The sequence below is a fragment of the Eschscholzia californica genome, unplaced genomic scaffold (assembly GCF_041429995.1).
Source record: "Eschscholzia californica isolate CP2 unplaced genomic scaffold, dmEscCali1.0.p SCAF_6, whole genome shotgun sequence".
Taxonomy (NCBI): Eukaryota; Viridiplantae; Streptophyta; class Magnoliopsida; order Ranunculales; family Papaveraceae; genus Eschscholzia; species Eschscholzia californica.
Genome location: NW_028238483.1, coordinates 34,705,459 through 34,718,175, shown reverse-complemented (window position 1 = coordinate 34,718,175; position 12,717 = coordinate 34,705,459). Strand labels below are relative to the sequence as shown.

Sequence of the window (12,717 nt, the reverse complement as noted above, 5' to 3'; positions counted from 1 at the left end):
TATCATTTTGAATTTGACATTCAAGACTACAGTATCATTGTTTTAATTTAACAGATAGTAACAACCCCGAAAGAGTATCTTATATGAAAAAGATCGTTGAATTTTTATACTTTTTGCTTTAGGAAACATAAAAATTTGTTCTTGTTTTACAGATGGAACCCTTTTTGTTTTTGTAACAAGTAACATCTTTCGCTTCTATTAAATTTCGTATTACTTTTAGATTAATCTTGAATATCAAGTTGGTTTCACAAAATTCACTATGTCTGAAAGGGACTCAGAGGAAAATAGTTTGTGGGTAGAATGTCCGACAGATTCAGACGCCCTCTCTAGGAACGAGTTTCTCTGGCCAGTACATAAAATAAAAAAATGAAAACAAAAAGAGGTAATATCTTTTTGATTCAACTAAGAAATATTTAGTCTTGAGTGGGGCAGTAACATATGTGTTCTCCTGCATTATATACATTGACATATATATATATATATATATATATATATATATATATATATATATATATAGACTACAGTATTAACACATCATGTATAAAAGCTTAATACTAGAAGTACTCAAAAGAGTACTTGCAACCTATACACACTTTCCGTCTTTCAGCTCGTCGCCGAAGATCTCCCAGTCATCCAAAACAACATCTAGATCATCATTACTAATATCCTGTTTCAAAGGGCTGTTTTTCTCTGCATGATCAGAGACTGAAAATGCCGGGCTTATCCTTTCTGGACTAAGATCTCCGTCCTCACCTTCCAGAGGAATCCAATTGGAAGTTAGGCCTTTGTAGAACGAAGTTGAAGAGGCCAATACACAAGTTGTCTCGCTTGAGGATAGTGACTCGCTGAGTGGAACTCGCCCATCGAACTTTTCTTTCAGCAATTTCACATCTTGGCATATAACCGCAATCTCTCCTCTGCAAATTGTATTAATGAAAAATTTCAACACCTGATTTCTGGACAAGAACGTTCGTTCTATAAAACTTTTATGTTAGTTGTAAGGACATGTCACTTTCTTAGTAAATGCTTTTCGTAACTCTAATATAACATAGAGAAACTAAACGTCACACGGATACTAATACGAGTTCAATATGAGCTTCGTATGTTCATCTTGCATGCATTTGCACATAACCATCGTAGGAGTCGTTAGACCATAAAAATACCACTTGCTTAATTGAGATATGATGTGAAAGTGAGACTCGAAAGTAAGAAATTGTAAGTAAGGAAATATATGTAGGTAATCATATTCCGTTCTAGTAATTCTCCTCTTGTCATGTCCGACAACTCGTAGCTGTGTCAGTTACCAATACCCTAAGATAATTCATATACTATGCAACAAATGGAAAGTAAGATAAGCAAAGGAGCTCTTTGATTGCCTCAAGAGATATATCTTGGACCTATACAGTTGTTAATAGCCTGTTAGATCATGCGGAAAGGACATTATTTTTTTTATCGAGAAAATTAAAACAAATAAAGAATACTTACTGCAATGTGTCAACAACACGTCCACGGTCCATGAGGAAATCCCGTAGCTACAACAACACAATGAAATAAATTCAACATTCTGGCGTGCTTATTTATTTTTTTATGCTACAGTAGTCAACACTAGTTCACTGCGTGACAACAGTTATCACCTTGGAGTTCTCCTTTGCTTCTAGTTGTAGTCTCTTTGACTCTTGAAAAACCTTCTCCATGATGAGTTCTTGCTCCGCGAGTGCCTTTCGTGCAGATTCTTCCGTTTCTTGCTTCTCTTTCTCGGCTGCAATCTTCATATCTTCTGCAGCAGCTAGTCGCGCCTCAAGGCTTAACTTCATCTGCTCAGTGCTTGCTCGTTAAGATATAAGAAATAGCTACTGTATGTAGTAAAAATTTAAAACATTTTTGATTAATACTAATTCTTCATAATTTTCTCTGTCCAATCAGGTTCACACATGGATGAGAATATGAGATGACTAATTTAATTCCAAGTCATAAATCGTAACGAAATCAGATGCAATATTTTAAACCTAGTTAACTGAACTAAAGATGTACTATTTAAACTAATTTTCTGTCATATGACCAGCACAGAACTAAGTATTCAGGTTAGAGATTTATGATTAAGCTTTAGCTCGAGGGTAGCCCGAGTTATTCCAAAACGAATGACTCGTCAAGTTTGTTGGGGTTATTAGAGTGGCATATTCTATCATGGTCGAGTTCTCCCAATTCACTGCAAATTTGAAAGATTTAGCAATATATATATTTATGTACAGTATTGCCTGAATATTAATGAACTCTTTGCTTAGTAAATGCACCTCATCAAGAACTGCAAGAGATTTATCCCTTTCTGCTGACAAATTAGCCAGCCGGAACTGGAGTTCTCGAGCTTCAGTAGCAAGAATCGCCTTCTCTCCATAAACTTCACCGGAGTGCTGCATAAAATAGTACATAGCCAGTTTGCTTGAAATTGTTCTACCCAGCAGGTTATTGCCATTACATCGAACATTTTCCTACTTAATACGTAATAGTTGATAGGAATAATGTGGATTTACATTTGAATGCTTTCTTACTAAGAATATAGTAATTTTTAGGTGAAGTCAAGAAAGAGGTAAAGTAATGAACTAGAGTTAAACTTGGTTACTTGGATCTTCTCTTTCTCTCTACAGTTCTACTTGATAGCTTCTATGTGGATTAAGTCCTTCAAATACTGCTCACTAGTTGCTGCTCATAAGTATATTCAAACAATTGTGTTTAAGCCCAAACTAACCGTCCCGGAAGTATGCAGACTCCTAATGTCATCATGTCGTTTCTTTTAAAATAAAGACAAAATGTACCATCTCTCAAAGGTGAATAAAGAAAAAGCCTGTGATTTGTCATCACCCCAAGTGCACCATAAACAATACTATCTTTCTTTAGTACTAAGTTCACAAGCTAAAAGTTTGTAAGAAGTGCGGAAATAGTTCAAACCATGTCATTTGCTTCTTTCGCATGCTGCAACATCTTTCTGAGGTCTTCTACCTTGGCAAGGACATCTAAGCCTCCCATGGCAACGTCATCTTTGCATCGCTCAGCTTCTAACTCATGAAGCTCCACTTCTTTCATCATGTTGGTAACTGTCTCCATAGTTGAAAACAGTGTTTGCTGCAAGATATTTTGCAAAACAGTATCAGACAAGTAAAAGTGAAGTACGAACAACCGAACATAGAGGTATATAACTGATTGAAATCTGCTAAAAAAGATGGAAATTTTGTTCTTCAACATCTCAGAAATTTTTGGTGAAAACACTGTCACCTGATTCACTTAATAGTTCCATTAAGAAGAAAACAAACAAAAGGGAATGAGAATAGTGTGTCCAGACTCAATGATACCAGGAACATGTATTGCTCTGGTGCGTGGTATGGGTACGCGCTCACATGCTACCATGTGAGCATCAGCTATCGCAGAGGTATACCTCTTCGGCGTGCTACTTTTAGGTTGGAGTTCATTATGTACTATTTTCCTAGAAAATATATACTACTTATGAACCAGTAGAATAGAAACACCTATTTTCAGACATTCTGTATCCATATAACATGAAACCCAAACTAGTTAACGAAAAATCTTGTTTGGCTTAATTAAGGCTAAAATTTTGCATCAAAACATGGTCCAGGAAATGATACATGGTACTGGTAAAATTGACCACGACATGGTTATACTTGTTAGGTTCCAGTTACTTGAAGTTGAAAACTGTTACAGTCATACATCAAATTTGAATTCTCCTACATATTTTTCTCAAAACGACAGAGAAATTCTCCAATACCAACATTTTGTTTCTAAGCATATTCCCATCTTACATTTAAACTCATAAAATTAATGTTTGGCTCTGAACACAACTGGGTAAATTTTGTCCAAATATAATCTCCTTTGGTTCAACTAGCTGTGGTCCAAACTCCAAACCCTTCACGCACACACTATAAATCCCAACCTTCATATAATTCTGTACTAGCATGGCAAAACTCAAATAGCTATACAGAATGATCACAAGAATATCATTAGTCTAATACTTCAATTCAAGAATGTCTGGAACTAAGGCTGCGACTTCTTTTGGGCATTCCTTTGATTTTTTTTTTTTTGAGAAATCGACTACGATCTACGTCAGTCGTTACAAGGCATTGATAGTTTGATACATCATGAAGATGTAAGAAGCACGATAACCGCCTAATTTAAACCATTAATGAAAGAGGTCTAAAGCCCGACAACATGAAAGAGGCCTAAAGCCCGACAAATTTATCACATTATTTACTATATTTATTGCCTAAATTACATGGGATAAATCTTGATGGCAAACTGCTTCCACCAAGACACGTTCCCACTACCTCATGGGCTTAAGAGGGGCTGTCCAACCACTGCACCAAAGGGTGGTGGACGGCATTCATTTGATTGTTGCAGTGATGGTAATCACATATCATCGCAGTTATTCAATTCGAGTATTGAAAAAATAATATTACTTTTGGTAAGTGTTAGATGCTGGTTAGCAGAACCCCTTGGAATTCCTGATTAGGAATGCCAATATAAGCATTTAAATGTCAGAAAGCTCCATCTGAAACGTACCTTGTTACTTTTTGCATCTTCAATAGCATCTTCGAGAAGGTCAATTCTACAAATTTGGCCAGATCGTGTAACTATAGTGGTAGAGGAGGAATTGTCTTGAATATTAGATTCGGAATCACAGAGCACTTCTTCAGAAGTATTTTCGAATGAACCACTGGAAGCTGATGCATGCTCTACAGAATCTGCTAAATCTCCGTGAACAGCTGACGAGTCAAGCTGCGACACACCGGATGTATTTTCACCTTCGGATGTGTTCTCAGAACATGGTAGAACAGCATTATCAAGAGTAGAGGAATAAGAATCCCTAGCAGCATGTTGCAGTTGAACAAATTCTTGGGTAGGAGCAAGTATAACATCATCAGAGCTACCGGACATGGCAGCATATTTGTCTGTCACAGACCCAGAAGAGGTGCTCCCTTGATTACCTGTAGAGGAGCTCTCCTCTTTTGTTTCAGCGTTTACACATAGCTGATCAGTATCACATGAACCATCTTTATTTGATGCTGAAGATATATCTAGTAGTTCAAGGAATGTTGAATAACTGCTGGAAGCTTTGGTCTGACAATTTTCAGTTTCACTTGCTACAGATCCAGTTTCTGCGGAAGTGCTTGCTTTTATTTCGGCAAGATTCTGCAAAATATGTTGCTCGTTTCCCACTGCACATAAATATTACAAATATGAGCTCATCAGTCATTATCCCGTCAAATACTCAAATGAACGTGTTCCCAATCAACTACAACACTTCTACCGTTACAGTTTAACTTGAGAGAGGGCAAAGACTTTTAGCTGAACTTAATCTTGATGAGTTGTTGTTTAAACATATTTCTTACGGAATATACATTCTTTTTACTTGTGACTTGCATATCAATAACTTCAGCAACAAACATTACTACTTAGTTTTCTCTCTAGTTCTGGATTACTCGCTTTTTATATAACATTACCTTTTTTCTGAAGGATCATTGCATGACATTTTTTGAAAACATTGAATTAATATTGAAAGAACAAAATATTTAAAACTGCTTCGTCTGACTTAGAAGAAAAAGGATGTTTTAGCATATACACCCTCAAACTAACCAAAGTATGGAAATTACCTCTGCGATAACTTTCTAGGTTCAAACCATTCAAGTTACACCCCAGTATAACTATGTATACACCCTCAAACTAACCAATTTTGTTAAACAATTGTTAATTTTTTTTTCCATACTTACCCCTTATATCAACTCTTTATAGCGATTAACTGTAAATGTTATCTTTTGGTGTTATTGTGAAGAAATTTTTTTGTAAAATTTCGACATTGACCGAAATATTTCAATTTTTCATGTTGACCGAAATTTCCCCTGAAACTGAAATTTCATTCCTTGCGTGAGACTACTCTCATGTGTGGCGTTTTATGCAGTAAAGTGGTTGCGAAGCTAAAAACAAAGACAAAGAAACAACAACAACGACAAGGACTAAATAGGATGCATACTAAAAAAACAACACCATATGGCAAAGCAACGAAAGAAATCAGGTAACCTCTAAGGCAAAGGTAAAAGCATTACTTTCTCCAGTTGATGGAGAACTGAAATCATTTGGGCCTGTGAGAGTATGATGATCATCTTGATTATTATTCATAACACGAGATCCCTCAGATTGTCTGCTTGTAAGTGGAAGAATCTCGGATAGTATCACTTCCACTGCTGCATCAGCATCCTTGGAGTGTTCAATTGCGACGGCCTTCAGTAGACGAACATCAACCTGTGTAAAAGAGAATGAGATAGCCGATTAAGTTTCGTTTTCCGACAAAGGTGAGCAGATAAAATGGCAATATAGGTCCTCTGGGACCAGCTAGCTACTTAGAAACCGATAACTAGATAAGAGATAACCTTCGTCCTATATTCCTAATAACTAGATAAAAGAAGGACGCCATATTTCTTTCCAAGAAAGAACGAAGGACTCCATATTCCTAGATGAATAAGGAAAATTAAACAAAATAAAATTCTTATAAGTTGGTGGACTTGGTCATAATGAGGTTCGTGTCCGCTCGACTGAGTCGGGGACTGTTCTATATCCTAAGGTTTGTGTTGTTCAACCTCACATATTGGTATGTATGTGAATAAGTGATAACAATTATAAGATTCAGAACCACCATACTACGCAAATTGTTTAACGCAATAAAGGAGAACTTCTTCAGCGTTCGGAGAATGAGAATTCACGGCAACCCAGATTCCAATTTTTTTTTCCAATAGTGCAGTTCCTTCTATCAAATCATCTAATTCTAAAGACTCGAAATAGAAGGCCTAGACGAAAAAAAGATTACAATTTCATACCTGCGGAAATATTTCCCGCAAAGTTCTAAACACATGGTTGAATCCCATAGTAGAAAATTGATTCTTCAATCTGCATAATAGAAGAATACAGTATCACAATTACTTCACAATTTCTCGCCAACAACACCATACTGATCCCATAATAAACGAACAGAAACGAAAACCTTAATTTCCATACTTCTTATGCAATACCCCAGTTCATTAATAACCTAAAAATACTCTAGCAAAACAGACTACTAAATGTTTGTGATAATTGAATCTGAAACCCTAAATATCAAATACCAAAAGTAGTTGATTATTGAAATAAAATCCTTAAAGTTGATTTTCACATAGAACGTCAACTATAATCTTCGATCAACAATTAAAAATGAAGAACATAAGCGGAAAAATTACAGACTCATGAAATAAGTTTATGAGGAAACGAAACTAACAGCTAGAAAGTGAGCTAAATAATGGAGTAATCAATAGCAATATAAATCAAGTAGAGTAATTTGGAAGGTAGTTGGAAAATTTACCAAATTGATAAACCCTAAGAAATCAGAAGGAAAAGTTTAATTTACCCAAAATCCTGCTTTTCCTTCCCACCCAAGTAAGTATTTCAAAGCGAGAGAAGATTATAGTATTGAAAGGTCAGTCTAGGAACTTGGGCGTTCCTGAAATCCCCAATTGTTCTTGTTTTTTTCCTAATCATCCGAAGGGTAATTTCGATAAATTTAAAAAATCTAATCTGTACTGAGCTGGTGGAGTCTGCTGGCAGTAAAACTTTCTTCCTCTACAACCATATTTGCCGTAACTGACTTGAGTTTTGTCTGTCTTAGGGGGGTAGTGGAGCGGGACTTTCACAGACAAAATGTCCCGTAGACATTTCAAGACATTTCGGATGAGTTATTATAGACAACATGTGTTCATAGACATTTTCAAGACATTGAGAGTTTGTAGACTATAGACATTTCAAGACATTTGATCCATAGACAAAATGTCCTGGGGACATTTTAAGATCTTGAGTCCATTGACAAAATGTGTAATGCATATTATATTTGTGCTAATCAAAAATATATTTTTCGACTTTTGTAGACATCTGTAAATATTTGTGGACATTGATGGACATTTGGTAGACATTTATTATTTTAATATTATTATTATTGTTTAATCACATGAAATAATATGTTTATACTAACATTTCAAAAATATATTTTTCGACTTTCGTAGACATCTGTGGACTGTGAATATTGTTTATACTAACATTTCAAAAATATATTTTTCGACTTTCGTAAACATCTGTGAATATTTGTGGACATTGATGGACATTTGGTAGACATTTATTATTTTAATATTATTATTGTTGTTTGATCACATGATGGACTTCAAATGTCTCTTGTTTTTTGAAAGACATTTTGGCTTCCAAATTTGTCCCAAATCCTTCACAAATTCATCAAACTATGAAGTCCACCAAAGTCTGGGACATATTTTGTCTACAATCGAATGCCTCGGACTTTCATAGACTCTCAAATGTCTGGATTTGAATGCCTCAGACTTTCGTGGACTCTCAAATGTCTGGATTTGAATGCCTCAGACTTTCGTGGACTCTCAAATGTCTGGATTTGAATGCCTCAGACTTTCGCGGACTCTTAAGAGTCCGCGAAAGTCTTGCTCCACTACCCCCCCAAGACTGTTGGACGCGTGGTTCATCTTTTCGAGACACGTTACAACTTCTGTCCGAGTAATTAATTTCCTTTCCATGCGCGATTTTGTGACGTCACGTATTTGATCTTCTGATTGCCCATTTTCGGCGCTGATCTTTTGGATTGTTATTCACGGCAGTCCTTTCGGCATGCGTGGACACATGGTGTTTTGCTAGTGGGAGAGTAGGCGCGTTCCCTAGGGTTCTATTAATTCCTAGCACCGTCTTGGATTAATCCGAACCGTCGATGATTTTTGCCAATGATTGAAGAAACGCTAGGGTTTTTCTAGTAGTGATCGCCGCCACGTGTCTTGCTCTCGTTGGCTCTTTTCGCGTTGGCTCGAATCCAGGTCTTTCTGTATTTAAGCGCTGTGACCTGCTGTTATTATTCCTTTCTCGTCTTTTCTATTTCAGCCAAAATCTTCATCTTCTCTTTTTGCTGATGTCAAAAAATGGCTTTCCGTTAGATCAGCATGAAATAGGGAGTTTAACCCTCGACCTGTGTGCAATTTGAAGTTAATTTTTAGACCATGAAGATGCCTCAAGAAATAAAATTTGGCCAAATTTCGAAATCACAGTTACAACTATTTTTTATATAGTTTTAAGTGAAAAGAGGAAAATTCCAACTAACGTAATGGAAATTTAGCTAAAAAGTCAGAGAAGCTAAAACTAAAAACCCTAAGAAATCAGAAGGAAAAGTTTAATTTACCAAAATCCTCTTTCTTTTCCTTCACACCCAAGTAATACTTCGAAGGGAAAGAAGATTAAAGTATTGAAAGGTCAGTCTAGGAACTTGGGCGTTCATGAAATCCTCAATTGTTCCTTTTTTGCCTAATCATCTCAAGGGTAATTTCGATAAATTTTCAAAATTAACCCTCGGCGCAATTCAAAGTTAATTTTTAGACCTAAAATGAAGATGTTCCGAAAAATGAAATCAGACGAAATTTCGAAAATTGTACAGTTTTTTGTGACATGAAGAAAATCCCAACCAACGTAATGGAAATCTAGCAAAAAAAAACCCAGAAAAACTATAACTAAAAACATATACTGTATCTTCCTTCATTTTCATTTCTCATAGATATCTCTTCGTTTTATGTTATTTTTTTAACGTAGTTTCAATTTATTTGAATGATTTACCACAGAATTAACTGCCTAAATTGACTTTATTTTAATGATACTCCTAATATAATTGTGTAATTAACAATATTTTCTCAAACTAACTATAATCGCGAGAATGTTAGCGTTTGGTGTTAGAGTCAAGAAGTTATTCAATTTACCTTCGGATGTAACAACGTAATTGTTGTTGATACCCTCAAACTAATAGATTTTGTTAATCCATTATATACATCGTTTTTATGCTTCAAGGATTATGGGTAATAATGTCAAAGAACTAACTACCAATTCTTTTTTTACGCATGGATCTTAAACCCTATTTAGATTTTATTTAGGGTTAATTCTGTTTTGACCCTCAATTTGTTACCAACTCACCTTTTTGGCACCCGTAAGTGTCCGACAGTAGACCTCCAGCAAAGGGCACCCCTTCCTCGGAGGCTTTAGAGAGAGAAAGGAGATATAGAAGGGAGATAACAAGAAATAAGAAAGAAGAGAGAGAAACAAGAAAAATAAAATAAAATTTAGGTTAAAGGGGCCAGCCAAGAATTTTTTATTCCGACCGGCGACCTTTCGACGGAAAAGAATGGTGAGGTGGAGAGAAGAAGATATGATGGAGGACAGATATTGTGAAGTGAAAGAGAAAGAAAGAGGTGATATGACATTTATGCTTTTAACTTATTTTTGAGAAATAATTCCATTTTAGGCCCCAAAATTATTTTGGAAAAAAATTGACCCTTAGGAACTAAATTAAATTGCCAGACACTCATTGCCATTGGGGGAGTTGGTCACAAATTGGATGCCAAACACCCTTTTGTTTAAGACCTTAAACCCATAACTCTTTTTAACAAATTAGACATAACAACTGCACACGGAAAAATGAAAAAATAAGAACCCAACTTACGAAACTAAGCACATTTTTAACAAAAAAAAAAACGAAGCACACATAATTCAAACTCAAATATTTGGATTTTTAATCAAACCAAATACAAATGTGTGGATTTTAACGAAACAAAATATAAGATGTGTTCTTAACTGAAATAAAAACAAGAAATTGGGCCTTAGCTCCAATTTCTTGAAAAAAGTATCTTCTTAAACTAGAATATGGGAAAAATGTGATTGTCACTCACTAAGTGAGTGAATGTGTGCTTAGGATGTGTTTAGCCCCCCCTATTGGGGAATATTCATCTGATTTGGAGCAGGAACATTCATATGATCTTCAAGCCCAACATTATCAATACTGTTATTATTCTCAACCGCAGAATTTGATGTTTCTCCCCCACCCATTATTGCCTGCATTTGTATCTGATGAGCGAGAAAATCAAGCCCACCATTGTAATCATCAAAGTTATGATATGGTGATTGACCTCCCTCCAACATCTGCAAATGATAAGAAATACCCATGTTTTGTTGCATTTGATTATGAGCACCAGCAAAATAATCAATCCGATCCCCATTAAGAGCATCATTTCCAGTAACAAATTGTTCGATCATCGACAACAAACGTTCATCTTCCTGCTGCAACATTTGCATTAGACTAGGTTGCAGATCAACATTCTGATCACCACCAAGCCCCATTATTTGATCATTAACAGGAGGATTAGGAGAAAGATCATCAGTAAGAACAGGGTTATTAAACAACTCTTGCAAATCATTCCAGTATGGTAGGCTTTGATCCATCTGAGGAGTAGGAACAATGTTTTCACCAGCACCGAAAACATTAATAGGAGTATTGTAATTCACACCAAGCTCGAGAGTATTAGTTGGAAGAACATTACTTGGAGTAAGAGTAGGAGTAGATGGTATTGACCTTACTAAAGAAGGCATAAATGGGTCAATATAAACATCATTCTGACTCTTTTTGAGTGAGTCTATTCGGCTTTCGATTTGCTTCATTTTCAGCTCAATCATATCATTGATCCGATTTAAATCATCAATATTATTAACATCTCGTAAACTCTTACCATGAAAACATAGTTGTTCCATCATCCAACTTATCTCTTTCGTTTTATTTTCTTGGTGAATCCTTCTCAGTTTCAATATCTCCTTCTCAACTTTCCGTTGATTGAGAGATAGTTGAGTCTCCATATGCTTATGTTTCTCTATCTCGGTTAACTGGTTGAACTTTCTGATGCCATCGAGCAACTCGGAACGTGAAGATGGCCAGATTACAGGTGGTTTATTATCACCCTCTGGATAAACAATGGCAAATGCCGGGACTCCACAAAGGATGGTAAGATCATTCAACATTTTGATTAATCCTCGACTTCTTCTGTTGAAAGTGATTTTCCTATTACTCACATCTGCAATGAGTTGATGTGTCACACCCACCATGATACTACTAAATTTTTGGAGACAGAAGATTAGAGAAAGGAAGATGGTGAGCAAGCTTTGCTTGTGGGGGATATATATACACACACACAAAGAGAGAGGGAGAGTTGGTTACAAGAGATAAGGTTAGTAGTGGGATATTAATTTTATTTTATCATTAGCTTTCACAAAGTGGGAAAACAATTAAAGTTTTTAACATCTGTGCTTTCACGTGACATGTTAAGATATAAATTCTTTTTGGAAGTAAAAATTTGGCTCTCCGTCCTAATTGTATTTCATTTGAATTTATTTACTTTTAACGTGCAAAAATATATAGAATTAATAGGGTAATATATTTTTAATTTCATAAAATTGTATTTACTTTAATTTGTTTTACATTTTTGAATTTGATAAGATTACATAACCTTAAATGGCCACGACTTTGGAGCATCTAAAAGTTTGACTCTGCTCGCGAATTTTATCATTCCACTTTTAACGGGTAAAAATATATGACATTAATTGTGTACTATATTTTTTATTTCACAAAATTGCATTGCTTTAATGTGTTTTACATTTTTGAGTTTGTAAGATTATACTGCATTAAACGGCCACAGACCATCCAAGATATGTTCCGCAGAAGAAAGACTTATGGCATGTTTGATTTTTTCTATTTTCATGGAAATAAAATAATTTCCGTGGAAATGCCTATTTCTGCCGTTTGATACGAAGTATAATTTCATG

At 35.5% G+C, this 12,717-nt stretch overlaps 2 protein-coding genes across 3 annotated transcripts; both read right to left on the bottom strand.

Annotated features, from left to right (window-relative positions):
- Window positions 1-379: 379 nt before the first annotated feature.
- LOC147534003 (uncharacterized) lies at window positions 380-7,655 on the bottom strand. Of its 2 annotated transcripts, none has more exons than XM_086646955.1 (9): window positions 7,436-7,655; window positions 6,876-6,945; window positions 6,108-6,303; window positions 4,567-5,222; window positions 2,944-3,117; window positions 2,292-2,408; window positions 1,635-1,814; window positions 1,486-1,532; window positions 380-917 (listed from the first exon to the last, which is right to left on the bottom strand). In XM_086646955.1, exons 2-9 carry the CDS (start codon window positions 6,921-6,923, stop codon window positions 584-586), a joined length of 1,752 nt encoding a protein of 583 aa, XP_086503081.1. In that variant the 5' UTR covers window positions 6,924-6,945; window positions 7,436-7,655; the 3' UTR covers window positions 380-583. The 2 variants fall into 2 exon arrangements, with proteins under 2 accessions (XP_086503081.1, XP_086503082.1); XM_086646956.1 differs by having other exon boundaries at window positions 7,391-7,651.
- Window positions 7,656-10,549: 2,894 nt separating this feature from the next.
- LOC147534002 (uncharacterized) lies at window positions 10,550-12,042 on the bottom strand. The gene has a single exon (XM_086649010.1). It carries the CDS (start codon window positions 11,998-12,000, stop codon window positions 10,837-10,839), a length of 1,164 nt encoding a protein of 387 aa, XP_086505136.1. The 5' UTR covers window positions 12,001-12,042; the 3' UTR covers window positions 10,550-10,836.
- Window positions 12,043-12,717: the final 675 nt, after the last annotated feature.